The 15974-nt window shown below is 33.2% G+C and overlaps 1 protein-coding gene across 2 annotated transcripts; it reads left to right on the forward strand.

Annotated features, from left to right (window-relative positions):
- Positions 1-3733: 3733 nt before the first annotated feature.
- Positions 3734-9529, forward strand: LOC146923366 (sorting nexin 2B-like). 2 transcript variants are annotated; one of them, XM_085708548.1, is made up of 5 exons: positions 3734-5037; positions 5438-5647; positions 5822-6085; positions 8988-9074; positions 9271-9529. In XM_085708548.1, exons 1-5 carry the CDS (start codon positions 3979-3981, stop codon positions 9349-9351), a joined length of 1701 nt encoding a protein of 566 aa, XP_085564674.1. In that variant the 5' UTR covers positions 3734-3978; the 3' UTR covers positions 9352-9529. The 2 variants fall into 2 exon arrangements, with proteins under 2 accessions (XP_085564674.1, XP_085564675.1); XM_085708549.1 differs by having other exon boundaries at positions 5825-6085.
- Positions 9530-15974: the final 6445 nt, after the last annotated feature.

Consider the following 15974-nt stretch of genomic DNA (forward strand, 5'->3'; position numbering starts at 1 on the left):
ATGAAAACAAACAAGCATATCACAACAGACATCATTAATAATGTATATAAATAAACACATAAGCAACGACATAATTATTTTCAGCAACAAGGTACAGCAACAACAACAACAACAACAACGTTATCCACAACGACACCGACAACTCGACAATGCGACAACGACAACAACTCGACAATGCTACAACGACAACAACAACTCGACAATGCTACGACAACAACAACTAATGCATCATGCAGGTGGTACCAATCTACGCGCGTTGAATGCTAAGCATTCCAGGGCATAAGCCCCCAACGATTTGGATGGTTAAAGCATCCCAGGGCATAAGCCCCCAACAGGTGAATGATAACATTCCAGGGCATAAGCCCCCAACAATTTGAATGATAAACATTCCAGGGCATAAGCCCCCAACAGAACATGAGTATGCATATGGACTCGACTTGTGTATATCAACATACAACTTCAACAACGACTACAACAACAACATATGTGCCTACAACAATTATGACACACTCCCCAACTTTGACATTAGACGTTACAACAACGTCAACAACGGGAATCAACAACATAGTATATATTTATAAATCAATTACATTCATCTCAAAGTCTAAAACATCCCCCAAAAGCAATTAAGTTTTGATCAATAGAACATAAGTCAAATATCCATAAAACACCTCAACTAAATCCCTAACACTTAAGTTTATTGATTTGGGGTCTTACTATACATCTTAGGACCCCTTTAGAGACATAGAAATAGGTCAAAAATAGTCTAAGTCAATACTTCATCGTGGCACGTTAAGGTACCATCGTGGCACGTTTGGACAGCCTAAAAATGGTTTCGTTCCTGGAAAAATCGTGGCACGTTGGGATGCCATCGTGGCACGTTCATAGTTCGACAGACAACATCAGATTTTCTACCTCTCACGTTTTCGTGCGTAAAACCTAAACCGTTAATCCGTTTTCGATGCCGTTTTCGCTCACGCGCTCCTGACACTAAGCTCTATCATATTCTACAGGAAAATTCAAGTTTAAACCACTCAAAAAAATCGTTTTCCCAACCTCACATAATCACTTGTCTGTAGAACATTCAAACACCGACGTTTCAATCAAAATCCCAATTTTCAATCCCTGATTACCCAAAATACGTTTCAACAGTAGTTTTCAGGCTCAATTAGGCAATATAGCAATCAAATAACATAGAAACATGCATCAACAACACAATTCATCATATTAAGCAATTAACCTAAAACTTTCTAACCCTAATGCCCAAAACACCACAATCATCAAAAATCAGAATTATATACCATGATTATTGAAAGGAATCCCACCCTTACCTTAGTTCAGCAACACCAAACGACAAGCTACCGCAATCGATTCCTTCCTAGCTCTCTCTTGGCCTCTTCTAGGTTTTCTCTCCAAAACCAGTTTTCTTCTAATGTTTTTACGTGAAAAATGTTTCTCTCCCTTTTCTTTCTTTTACTTCAAAAATATCTCTCTTTTCTTTTCTCACCCAACTCCCTTAATTTCTATTAATTTCCACTTAATTCCCAGTAACCAAAAATAAATACTATTTCTATAATATTTCTATTTCTCATATTATTTCTATCAAATAATAACAACATTCATTCAAATAAAATACAACTCCATAAATCATATAATAAAATAGCATCATAACATTTATCACACAAAAATCATATAAAATATATATTTCACATAAAATCATATATATATAACAAATAAAGTCATATAAAAATATTCACACATCTATTAAAAATAATAGAATAAAAATGGGGCGTTACAGTGTGTGTGTGTGTGTGTGTGTGTATATATATAAAGTAAGGTTTTTTATGCCACGAGTCGCTTCCACGTTTATTCTCAATATTTTTATATTTTTTCTACATCTTATTTGACATAAAATCTCAGCAAACTTTTGATCTTATCCAGTAAATATTTTATTTAATTTTATATTTAATTCCTAATATTTTGTGTAGCCAAAATATCTCAACAAACTATGTATAATACTTTCAATACTATCCATTAAATCTTCCTTTCTTTTTTTCTTTCTTTTTTTTAGGAAAAGAAGTTTCAATTAGTTTTTTTCATTGAGGAAAAAAAGGCTTCGATTTGTTTTTTTTAACTATAAATATAGGAGAATTTTTTAATCACGTAAACACATATTTTGAGCAGGAACTGAAACTCAAACCTTCCTTTGATCTAAGCTTTTTCTTTCTTCAGGTTTGACAAACACCTATACTATTCTTTCTTCAGGTTTATTTGTTTTTAGGAAAAGAAGCTTCAATTAGTTATTACTAATCTTTTAGCACTATATCATTCAATTAATTTTTATGTTTGAGGAAAAAAAAAAGGTTCGATTATTTTTTTTTTATAAAAAAAAGGTTCGATTAGTTATTATGTTATCTTTTAGCCGCATATTCTAATGCAAATGTTAACTATAAATAAATAAATTTTCGTTAATCACATATTTACATATTTTGAGCAAGCAGAATCCCCAAACTTTCTTTTCATCTAACATTTTTCATTCTTCAGGTTTCCCAAACACCAATTTTATTATTTCTCTTACAGATACTTTGATATATATATATATATATATATATATATATATATATATATATATATATATATATATATATATATATATATATATCTTTCAACGACTTTCTTCCGTTTCAATCAATTTTTCTCTTTCATACGCATAGGCCACGAAACAAACACATGACCACATGTTTAAAGGGACCCAAAACTCTTACCACTTGGACTAATTCATTATTGATTTTGTTACACTTTTTATTCTTGCATTGGACATTCATCTCATCATTTATATTTATTTTTATAATATTATTATAATTGTAAATTTAAATAAATTCAATCTAATATACTGACCCGTGTATTCGTGCACACAAACTTATAAAACTTTTTTAATATCTAACCCGGGCAACGCCGGGTCTCTAAACTAGTATATGTATATATGTATGTGTATGTGTGTGTATATATATATATATATATATATATATATATATATATATATATATATATATATATATATATATATATGGTTTTGTTATAAGCCACCCTTTGGTGGTGTCTTTTAACAAGTCACACCTTAAGGTGTGATTTTCACTTTTTAGTTATAACTTTGCTAAAAGACACCTTCATAAAAGTAAGTTGGTGTCTTTTCGCAAATGCTCATAGAGTAACTTGATAAAAGACACCTTCATAAAATGTGTCTTCTATCATAACCCATATATATATATATATATATATATATATAGAAATTCTTGGATGGTCTCATACCTAACATGTCATCTTTAGTCACAACCAACAAAAACATGACACATCATTTTTTTTAAATTAAAAATAAATAAATAAATGAAAATTGAAATCATTGTTTCTCTTCCTCCACTGTATAGTTGAAATTGATAAATATATATATGCTCAGTGTGTAGTTGAAATTTACCTCCTTTATACCGATAAAAATTAGGATACAATATTCAATTTAGAAGGAATCTATAACAAACTTACTCTATATATATTCGGTAGTTTAGTTTCCCTAATGATTCTCTCACACATTCTTTTTGTGGATAAATTCTCAAGCCTGAATTAGGCTATAGTGCTACAAAATTAACTAACTATACATTTTTTTAGTTGATTAAATTAACTAACGATATATTTAAAAAAAAAAAATACTCATAATTTGCAGTGACACATCCTCACACCCAATCATAGTCCATACTCTTGCCACTTCACTTCCCATCTGGTCCTTGCATGTTCTTCTTCTTCTTCTTCTTCTTCAACCTCACCATCTCCAATAACAATTACACCCCTGCGCACGTTAGTCTCCACCACCACACAAATAAACCCCAACTCAATTTCTTAATCCTCATTCGCCAACCTTCTTAATCACTCAATTAACCTAAACTAATCTTTTTTAATTTTTTTTTCCACTTTCTATTTCAATCAACAATGATGGACTCCGAAAATAACAACACCACAGAGGAACATTTTCACCCTCTTTCAGAAACAAACGATGAATTAGAAAATCTCATTCTACACGAAAAGAACGAAAACGATTCGTTAACGAGTAAATCATACTCTAACTACCGGAGCGTGATGTCCACGCTCTCTGATTCTCACAATTCTCAAAACCATCCTCTCTCATCGCCGAGCTTCGTTTCACCGGTGGATTCCGATCCACTTTTATCTCCGCCGCAGCACCACCGCGAATTTCAAAACCCTAATTCACCTAACGCAGACGCAATTTTCACTTCCTTCGACGGTGAATCATCTTCCAATGGTGTTAATACTCCGACACGAAGCTTCTCCGATGGAGGAGTTTTTTCGAGATCGGAGTCTTTTAATTCTGAGTATTTGAGAATTACGGTTTCGAATCCGGTTAAGGAGCAAGAGAATTCGAATTCGATTGTGCCTGGTAGTAATAGTTATGTTACGTATTTGATTACAACGAGGACGAATTTACCGGATTTTGGAGGGAACGAGTTCGGTGTTCGGAGAAGGTTTAAAGATGTGGTTACGCTTTCTGATCGGTTATCGGAGGCGTATCGCGGGTTTTTTATACCGCCGAGGCCGGATAAGAGTATTGTGGAGAGTCAGGTGATGCAGAAGCAGGAGTTTGTTGAGCAGAGGAGGGTGGCATTGGAGAAATATTTGAGGAGATTGGCGGATCATCCGGTGATTCGGAAGAGTGATGAGTTTAGAGTGTTTTTGCAGGTTCAAGGGAAGCTTCCGTTGGTGGGTTCGACGGATGTGGCTTCGAGGGTTTTGGATGGCGCGGTGAAGCTGCCGAAGCAGTTGATGGGGGAGAGTGTTATTGCTCCTAGTGAGGTTGTGCAACCAGCGAAAGGTGGGAGGGATTTGTTGAGGTTGTTTAAGGAGTTGAAGCAGTCTATGGCGAATGATTGGGGTGGTTCTAAGCCGCTTGTTGTCGAGGAAGATAAGGAGTTTCTTGCAAAGAAAGAAAGGGTTCATGAACTTGAACAACAAATCAATGGTGCTTCTCAGCAGGTGTAATTTTCACTGTCATTTTCAATTTCAGCTTATTAGAGTGACTATGTTTATACTTCTATGAGTCTGTTTGGATTGACTTATTTGAACTGAACCACTGGCATTAGCACCTGCGAGATTGTTTGGGAGAGTTCATAGAAACAACTTATGACATGTCCATAAACTGTTTTTAGCTTATTTTCATAAGCTCTGTAGGTTTAGGACAACTTATGTAAACAGCTCACATGAAAACAATTTGACGTCATTTTATATTTTGTTACAGAATTAGCTTATACATAAGCACTTATGTTTGTCCATGTGTTTGATAGCTTGTCACTTAGATTATTTTATTGATGTTATGAGGATGTGGTTAAGTTTGTACTTGTTGTAGAGTTTCTCATCGCGAGACAATTTTGTGCAGGCCGAATCACTTGTTAAAGCACAGCAAGATATGGGAGAGACGATGGGTGAATTAGGGTTGGCGTTTATTAAATTAACAAAATTTGAGAATGAAGAAGCTGTTTCGGAATCTCAGAGGGTACGAGCTACTGACATGAAAGGTGTAGCAACAGCTGCTGTGAAAGCTAGTAGATTATTTCGAGAATTAAATTCTCAGACCGTGAAGCATTTGGTATATAATTTTTCAATTATACATTTGTTCTTGTTGTTTTCTACTTAGAAAATTCTTTCAAATATATGTACCATAGCTTGGCATATTCTTACAAAGGCATTGCACTTTCCTTAATAATAACGGGCAATCCACTAAATAGGTTTAATTGTTGATGATTTTCCATTTTATGCATAGCAGGATACACTTCACGAATATCTTGGATTAATGTTGTCTGTTCATAGTGCATTCACTGATCGCACAAGTGCACTATTGACAGTACAAACTCTTCTATCAGAACTCTCTTCCTTGCAATCAAGAGCAGAAAAACTTGAAGCGGCTTCATCTAAAATATTTGGGGGTGACAAATCAAGGACTCGGAAGTTAGAGGAGCTACAGGATACCATAAGAGCCACTGAAGATGCCAAAAATGTTGCAATCAGAGAATATGAGCGGATCAAGGTAGAGGTTTAATTGTTTTTTTTGATTTGGTTCTTAAGCTAGATACGTTTTCTTCATATAACATTACACTTCCTGAATAGTTTGCGATTTAAAATGGCATATGTTTCAATCTTCTAAAATTCAGTTGATTACGTTTCTTGTTCCTGAGATCCATCAAAGTTGTATTTTGTGTCCTATACTCCCATGATTGGTCATTTGTTATCCTTTACAAATATGATTGCTATTAATAAAAAAATATTTTTCAATTGTTACGAAGTAGAGATACAAATCTTCTAAAAAAATTTGTATTTTGTAGACAAAAGTGTTTGTGTAAGTTTGTAGATCGAACTCCTGCTATATGCATCTACATTGAAAAATGTTTCAAGAGTGTTAAGATGTTAGAATTGTTAGGGTATTATTAGTCTTATTGTTTGTGGGCTTGGACTTGTACTAGCAGTATTGTCACTTGACCTAATTTTTCATGTAAATTTAAGTATTTGGTTTGGGTTAGAAGTTATAACATATCTCATCTATTTTAATGATATTTTTGGATTACTATTATTGACTAACCTTTTCTCTTTTCTTCCCTGACCCAAAACTTGAATTCTTAACTTGGTATCATTTACCAGGGTCTCCTTTCTCTTTTTTGAGTTCATTACATTGATCACATTCTCTCGTCTGTTCCTAATTCCTATATTATTCTCTCCGCTATTCATGTATTATTCTCTCCTCTGTTGATTGCATGATAACTTAAAGTTTGGGAATCAGTTCAGAGGTCATGGCCACCTTTGAAGTGAAAGGTTGAAGACTACAGAAAACATTTCATCTGCTTGGGATGTGTGTGGAGTATTAGATTAGGTTCCTATAGTGGTATATTATTTTTTTGTTTGAAAACTCGGTGTCCGGCCCAAGGACCGACTAATCTGAGGAGTCCAATTCCACCGTCCACTTGCGGAGGTCCCATTTAAAGCATAGCTCTATATGGATTTAGCCCACTGAAATTGGCACCAGGGGGGATCAAACGCGAGACCTTGAGATGAGCACACTCCAAGGTCCCAAACCAAGACCTTTAGGCCAACCCTAATGGGTTCCTATGGTTTTATCTGTCTCATGTTTGCAGGTTTATACTTGTATCAGCAAGCTTCCGTATTGTATACTACAGTTATTAGGTTATTGGTCATTTTGTTAGTAAGCTTTGGCTTGTAGTAGTACTGTAAGTTGTAGCATTGATACGTGACCTAATTACTACTCACTAGTATAAATTGGAGTTTTAGGTTTTGGGATTTAATTCATTCAATGTGCTGAATTTATAGGGTCCAGACCTTTTGGTGTTGAGGGAGGACAAAATAAATTGATTTCTCTCCGTTATATAGTTCGTTCATCATCTTAAATTGATTTCCCTCCCTTTTTGGCCAAGGGCCTTCTCTCTCTCTCTCTCTCTCTCTCTCTCTCTCTCTCTCTCTCTTTTTTGTTTAGATGACTTTGTTCCAACTTGGGATTTGCTCTAGTTGATAACTGAATTACTATTATGCCTCTGCCTAGCTTGTTTGGACGCTGTTCTGTTATTTTTATTCTTAGATCTTCTCCTTACTGCATCTTTGCACGACCTGTTTGGATTTGAAATTTGAACAACGTTGCTACTTGAAGACTGTGGACTGTGGAGTAATTTTATATGGTCTATATTGTCAAGGATATGAAAATATGAAAACTTTGGTCATCTGTAAAGGACCTTACTCAGTGTTCTGGTTATTTGATTAGAGGTGGGTTGTATGATAACTTAAAGTCAAAGGCTCCATAAACCATTTCATCTACTCGTGACATGTGTGGATGAGATAGAACCCAAAGGTCTTTGGCTAGAAAGGCTGGTGTTATCTGCTCATGTTTGCTGGTTTATATTTGTAACAACTAAAGCTTACAGGGGAGGCTTGTATATTACAGTTATTAGGTTGTTAGGTACTTGAACTAATTACTAGTTAGGTTCTAGATTTAGGGACTTAATTCATTCAATGTGTTGAAGTTATAGCGTTGAGACGTTTAGGTATAGAGGCAGGACAAAATAATAAATTTTTGGATAAGTTACATTGATATTAATGTAAATGAGATGGTGGATGTTATCTTAAAAGACAAAGCACAAATCCTTATAGAATACTTGAGTCGTAATCTTTATTAAATAAAGCATTATATACTCGAAAATAGTGAAACTTATCCTTAGAGATAATCTAAGATACTTTAAATTATTCTAAGATACAACCAAAATATTAAAAGATGGATGATATGTTCTGACATCATCTATGAATTATATTACGAGTCTCTTATAGTTAGCTGCTTTCCCCTCTTTTCCTGATTCTCTTGCATTAAAATTTAAAACTGAAATTCTTCACTCTAAGAATATGTTGCTCTATATATTTATTTGTAAAATCCCATCTGGTTAGTCGAAAATCTTCAATTAGGAAATCCTACTATTGTGAAACATTATCATAAGCTATAGCAAATACTGTATTCAACAAACTGGCTATGTAATATGATTTCAGTGGGACCTAGTGTTCTGTCTGCTGCATCGCTTCGCATTATATATTAATTTTATGTACAGAAGACTACATGCAAAATGAATATGCACTTCTTGTCTTCTGTTCGGTCAGGAACCTACTTTTAATGGATGATGTTTTATCTCTCTTTTTGTTTTACTTATTCATGAAAAAACATCTATTAGTTTAGTCTTTCATGCATTCTGGTTTGGGTCTTCCAGACTTCATCATCTTATAATTATTATGTTTTAAAATGTTATACCTGGCATTTCTGGTAGATGTTTGGTTATTAGATTTTGTTTTTTCAATTTCTTTTTTGTGTTATATTTAATTGTTTTCCCCTTCTTGTCTATTTCCTCTGTTGCTTTGTTTAATGAATGATGATGATGCCAATGCAGGAAAACAATAGGAGTGAACTTGAAAGGCTTGATAGAGAGAGGCAGGCTGACTTCTTAAACATGTTGAAAGGATTTGTAGTTAATCAGGTATGATTTAATATTTGTTCGTTTTATGTTCCTTCTTGAATGATCTGTGTTCATCGGTGTGTAAGCAGGTCTAATCTTATGGAAACAGAAAGCTTTATATTTCATTTAATTTTTATTAATTTGTCGTTGTGCTGCTAGTTTGTTGATGTTATTTTTTCTTAGTTTCATTCATCATCTGATTAACTTAAGTTAATAGGTGGGATATGCTGAGAAAATAGCTAATGTCTGGACTAAAGTTGTTGAAGACACAAGTGGATATGCAAAAGAAAGCACGTGAGCTCCTAGTTGTTGATTTAAATTTTCAACTTTATTCATTGATGTGCCATTCTCAGAATGTCTGTATTCATGACAATAAATCAAAAGATGTGTTTGGCTGGTTCATAGGTTTTTTTTTTTCTCACTTGTAACTCAGAACATTTACACATCATTCAAAAGATACTTGATGTTGTACATTACATGCTTTTTGTTTGACTCTTGCATCTTTCACAAGGTCTAATTTTTGTTTATATTGTTTTCACTTCTAATTGACTAAAGCAATTCATATCACGGAATTTTGTAAAATGTACTGCACATGACAAATGAATTTATTTATTTTTCTGGCAAAATATGAATGGATTTATATATAGGTCATCAAGTTCCAATCACCCATCAAATATTTAAGAGTAAATTACACTCCCCTCCCCTCAAAGATGCTTAAATTACACTCCCCTCCCCTCTTATGTTAAAATATACACTCCCCTCCCTTGAAAAGTAAAATTTATACTCCCCTCCCCTCTAAGATGCTTGAATTACATCCCCCTCCCTTAATAATTAAATATGGACTACACTTTAATCTATTTTAACATAAATAAATATTTTTATAATATATACTAATTTTGAATCACCATTAAAAAAATATAAATTTGTTTCTTTATAATCTAAATGTCAATTACAATTAAATTTAAATTTTTTGTTATTAATTTTATAATTTAGAGTATAAAATTCACTTTTAAATAACCACACTTAATCGACTTTAGTAATTTTTTAAATATTTTAAATTTATTTTGGGTTGTTTCATATTTTATAATAGGGTTTAAAACTATATTAATGAAATTGTGAATAAAAAATAGAGAAAGATATGTATTCAAAATTTGATTATATTAAAATGAACCCGCAATACTATTTTTCTTTGAAGTGTGTTAGATTATTTTTTTTAGATTATTAGAAATAAAAAAAAAAAACTATTGAGGGACTAAAGCGTAGATTTTAATTTAAGAGGGGGGAGAAATGTAATTCAAGCTTCTCTCAAATATGTTTTGAATAAGATGGGAGGGGAGTGTATATTTTAACATAAGAAGGGAATGGAAGTGAAGTGAGTGTAATTCAAGAATCTTTGAGGGGAGGGGATTGTAATTTACTCAATATTTAAATCTTTTTTTTAATTGATATAATAAAATATAGGCTTAATAGGTCATTTGGTCCCTTAATTAATTTCAAGTTTTCATTTTGGTCCCATAACTAATAAAACTCATGTTTTGGTCCCTTAATTGTATCTCCGTCAGTCAAATAAATCCTTGGCTGTTAAGTTTAACCCCAAATATGTAAGGTGGACCAACATTTAATATGGTCCACCACAGACCTTATTAATTTTTCCAGTTTCAACCATTTGATCTTTTTTTAAGAAAGAGGATCATTGGATTGTGAAGGTCCATTGTATCTTACAGTGAACCAACAACATCTAATTTTTCTTCCCTTTCTTCATCTTCCTTCTCTTCTTCATCATCCTCATCTAATCTTCATCAAATTATACCCAGAAAAAAAATCAATTAATCAAAAATCCAATTATTCATCCATTCAACAAACTCTTTCCTCTGCAAATCCTTCTCCAAAAACAAAGAAAAACTAGTAGGAACCTGCCGCCACACACCGCAAAAACTATATGCATTACTAACTTTGTTCCTCCTTCTTCTAAAAGTCCACAATTTATCAAAAACAACACCAACAAAGAAAAAAAACCAGCAAAGTTTCAGTTAATAGATGGCGATGGAATCAGGTGAATCACGCCCAATTGAGTTCTAAGATTATCCACAATTGGATCCTCTTGAAAAGTAGTAAAATTTGAACCCAATTGAACCTGTGAATGCCTTATTCACGTTCACTACCTTCAACTTCAAATTCATCATTTGAATTTGAAATTCTATCATCAAAAGCGAAACTTTTTGCTCCCCCTTTTAGTAGAATTAGCGAATTTTAGGTTGGAAGTAGATGAGCCTCTTGACAAGCTTCTGCAATAACTCAGATCCAGTTTTTTCATTTTTGATTATTTTTTTTAATTTGGTGTTGTGGATGGTGATAATGATGATGAAATTGTGATGTTGGATTTGATTTGACAAAAGCAATTCGAATGGGAAGGATGAAGAGGAGAAGGGATTGGAATGGGAGTGAAGAGAAGAGGAGGCATGAATGGTAATGAAAGAATCTTAATTTATGGGTTTCTCAAAAAATTTGCCTTTTATACTTGCCACGTGGACAAAAACAAACGGAAGTTTAACATTTTGATAGACGGGATTTTTTTGACCGACGGAAATATAATTAAAGGACCAAAACAAGTTTTATTATTTATGAGACCAAAATGAAAACTAGAAATTATTTAAGGGACCAAATGATCTATTAACTCTAAAATATAAGTAGACAATAATTGATTGTTTTAAAAAAAAGTAGCCAACAATTGAATCTTAAGCTGGGAGAAGAGAATTCGCCTTGCGTGTTCAACAAGTTTTATGACGGAAACTATTGATTGTTAAACGGGCGCTTCTAGGGTGAGAGACCTTAATAGGTCTCCCACGGTAGGCAAGTGAAAAATCTGCAGGTGTACCATACACTTGCATACACCAAATCAATTCATGTTCTCTCTCCTCTTTAACTCATTCTTCCCTCAACCTCTCTCCTCATCCTTTCTGCAAAATCCCAGCAACACAAAGATCTTCAATGAAAGACAACAAATGGCCCATAAACTCATCTTTGTTTGTTAACAAAATTTAACATTTCACACTAATTTATTTTTTCATTGTCTCTCTCTCTCTCTCTCTCTCTCTCTCTCTCTCTCTCTCTCTTAATGACAAATTAATAGTAATAGCTTAACATTCTCTTCAAAAGAACAAAAAACGTAAAATTGGATTTAGTCCAAAATAATCAATGGAATCGTTGATTAAATAACAAGGTTCATCTGGTTCAAGATTTCTTATGTTTTGTTCTCTCTCTTTTTATCTATTTGTAACCACATTTTTCTTCACAAATTTCTTTACAAGACAATAATTCACATATTTGGCATAAACTTGAAAAAGAAGGGTAAAAGAACATGTAAAAAAGGATTACGAGAGAGAAGATATAAAAGAAAATAATGGAACAAACTCACAAAATTAGAGGATAAAAGAGAGCGACATCTAGTAAATTGATACAATTTTTCCATGAATCTTATAAAAAGAAGAAATTGTAGAAAACTCTAAAAGAAAGACACAGATTTGTGATGGTGGGTCAAGATCTTGGCGATGCTCCGAGTTCGTGGTCGGCATTGATGGGTCAGACGAACGAAGGAAGAGGTCAGCGTTAAGATCGTTGTCGGAGATGGTGATGCGAGTGGCCGGCTATGACGGCGCAAATCTGGGTGTGTAGAGGAAATCCATAAGATAAACATTCCTATTCTTGAACATAATTTGCAGATATTAACAATATCAATTTTTATTTAAGAAAATCATAGGATAAAAATCGAAAAATTTCCCCAGAATTTTTCCGTAGCTACAATGGTGGATCCGGAAAAGTTGAGGGAATAGGGAAAGGAAAAGGAAAGTAAAAATTATTTGATGTTGTGAGTGCATGTTAACAACCATAGAGATTCACTATCTAATGGCTGAAAAACAATATTCTTCCTTGCCTATGGTGAGAGACCTATCAAGCTCTCCCACCCTAGACTTCACCTGTTAAACGAGGTGAAGATTTCTTACCTATAATATGCTAACTTGAAATAAAAAAAAAGTTTTAAGAATCCTAAAATAATTGGAGAGGTTTCATGAGTAGCTGCGATCTTATTTTGTATACATGGAGACTAGAAATTTAACAGTAGTTTGTACAAAATCTGGAGATGACCAAATTCTACGATGACATCAGGCAAGGGAAGATGATGTACATGCTATACATACCCATCATAACCACTAATTTCTTTGACTGCATGAAAAGTTACAAATTTTATAAGGCTTATGCTCTTGTTGAAGGATTTTTCCCAGGTGTAAATTGGTTGTTATCCTCTTGTCCAAATTATGAATTCTGTTCTATTAGAATGATGAATTAGGCTTCTCTAAAGAAATTTGGCTGGAATCTTAGTGAAAAAAAAAATGTAGATACAAGTATTGCGGACCATGTACAAGAGCAATTTTATTGTCCCTTCCATTAGGACAAGATTCTTCAAATGTTTGGCGCAGAGAGTGTGTAAACTTTGGAAGAAAGTTCAAACAAAACTTTATTTGAGAATGAAAAACAACACCTCAACCTTTTCCTTGAAATGACTTATGACCGCCAAAGTTTAGGAAGGCTGTGTAGATATAGTATTAGTACATGTCCTTTAAACGAAGCTAATAATTATTTATAGGTAAAAGATGTTCTACTACCTTCAGCTTCAGGTAGTTGGAACTTTGATTTTTTATGTCATTGGTTGTCCCCCAACATTTATAATGAATTCATTGCAATTCCTTCTCCGTTTCCTTCTGAGGTTTACGATGAACTTGCATTTGTATGTTCTACTGATGATACTTTATATATTAAGTTTGCTTATATGAATCTTATTTAAGATCATGTAACTCCACCTTCAAAAGTTTTTAAACAAATTTGGCGTTGGCGAGGGTCAGAGAGGTCGAGGTTCCACCTTTTACGTGTGGATCAAGAATATCTTTTGACAAATGAGATTCACCCAAAGCTGTTTGATTTGTAGGTCTATGAGATTGGTGACGAGGGCTAGAGAACCAAGTTAAACACGTCACCTTTCTCAACATGCTTTGTGTCCTACGTGCGGTGTGGAGGTTGAATCATTCTTCCATGCCATTTGAGATTGTATTCATGCTAAAGGTGTGTGACATGGTATGATTAATACTTTAGAGTCTAGATTCTTTACTGAGTCAAAATTGAATGTGGGTTTAATGGAAAATAAGAGATTAGGTTTTGGTTGATTTAGGTGATTAGCGATGATTAGGTTTTCCTTGAATCTCATTTATCTTCTTTGTTGTGATTAACGTTGGTTTCTATTAGTTATGACCTAGCCTTGATAAAGGATAGTTTTGATATAACCCTGTGATGAATCAGTGGGAAGTTTTAGTACTTGTGACTAGACAAGTGCTATACTTTTGAATTCCCGTAGAGATGAAACATAATCAAAATATCATACTTAAATTCAATAATTAGATTAAAGAAAATTAATAAGGAACTTACTATTGTTCTTCTTTAGTGAATAAACACTCTCATTAATTGAATCCAACAAATAAAAAGAGTTTTATCGTCGAACCTTAAACATTTAGAGGTTTAGTTACTCATGATAGCTGGCATCATAGCAAAAGACATACAAACTTACTCTAGAACAAATAGTAGGAAGAAACCCTGCTTTGATGCTCAAGATGCTTGACCCTTGTATTGTACTGCAAATCTTATGAATGAAAACATGTGTGTGCAAGAGTCTCTATTTATATCATTTGTACTTCTAGGTTAAGCTGAGATTTTAAGGATTTTTCCTCCTCCAGCTTGAAAAATAAATTAAATTCACATTTTTCCCGCCAGAAAGCGCAAGGGGACTTTTAACCATGAGAAAGGGAGCATTGTACATACCTAAGGTCTTGCGATGCACCTGTGCAGTTTTGGCATGCATATGGGTGCTTTTGACAGCTTCTAGGGGGTGAATTATGTAGTTTTTCGTCCTTTTTAAGCGATTTTTATTCTTCAAATGTCTTGGGACTTAGGATGAATTCTCCCAACTTGTATTATCTTCAAAAACCTTTTAAGTACCACTATTTTTATCCTTCAAATCCTTAATCTTCCATATAGTGTCTTGCTTTGCTGAAATACATGATTCAAACCTTCCCGTACAATTAAAGAGGATAATGTTTGGAACAATTAGTGTCTAGTCTTTTTTTTTTCTTCATTATTTCTAAATGACGTGTAGATCTTATCTCTTGAGAGGTATTAGGAAATTAAAAAAAAAAGTGAATAGAACTAATTAAGAAATTCAATTATAGCATTCAATATGATATTGTTTTAGTGGTGCAGTCATTATGATATGATTATTTAAAAAAAAATCATTATGATATGATATATGGGAAAAGTATTCTATATCTTTATTATTACTTTTTAAGACGTGCAAGAGTCTATCGTTTTGTTGGTTGACGACATATATGTTTTGAGTAAATAGGCAATTACCCTTCTGAAATTGTAAGTTTCTTCAATTACCTCTTGACGTTAACAAAACTTCAATTACCCTATGAAATTACACAACGTTAATCAATTTACCCCATCCGTCAAATTCTTCTGTTAATCAACATCACGTTTTGCAAATACCCCATGAAGTTTTGCACTTATGTGCAAAATGTCCCCCGAACTTGAAAATTTATAAAAAAAAATTATTATTCTTGACTCAAAAGATATTAAAGGCAAACAATTAACATAGTGGTTGATATCCTTATAAAAAAATGTATAATTATAATATTTTTCAGCTTAGCTACATATTTAAATTGATATGTTTTGTTTTATAAATAGATTAGATGACATTTTTTTAACCAATGATTAGATGACATTGTTTCTAATGGTTTTAGTCTGCAATAATTATCTGATTATGAAAATTATATCAAGTGACAATATACATTATTATCATCAGCAATATAATTCATT

The sequence above is a fragment of the Medicago sativa genome, chromosome 5 (genome assembly GCF_051527215.1).
Source record: "Medicago sativa cultivar Bolivia chromosome 5, Bolivia_mono, whole genome shotgun sequence".
Classification (NCBI taxonomy): domain Eukaryota; kingdom Viridiplantae; phylum Streptophyta; class Magnoliopsida; order Fabales; family Fabaceae; genus Medicago; species Medicago sativa.

Coding starts and splice junctions, on each gene's coding strand:
- LOC146923366 (XM_085708548.1), top strand. CDS start 3,979: ATGATGGACTCCGAAAATAACAACACCACAGAGGAACATTTTCACCCT. Junction 5,038..5,437: donor TCAATGGTGCTTCTCAGCAG/GTGTAATTTTCA, acceptor AATTTTGTGCAG/GCCGAATCACTTGTTAAAGC. Junction 9,075..9,270: donor AAGGATTTGTAGTTAATCAG/GTATGATTTAAT, acceptor TTAAGTTAATAG/GTGGGATATGCTGAGAAAAT.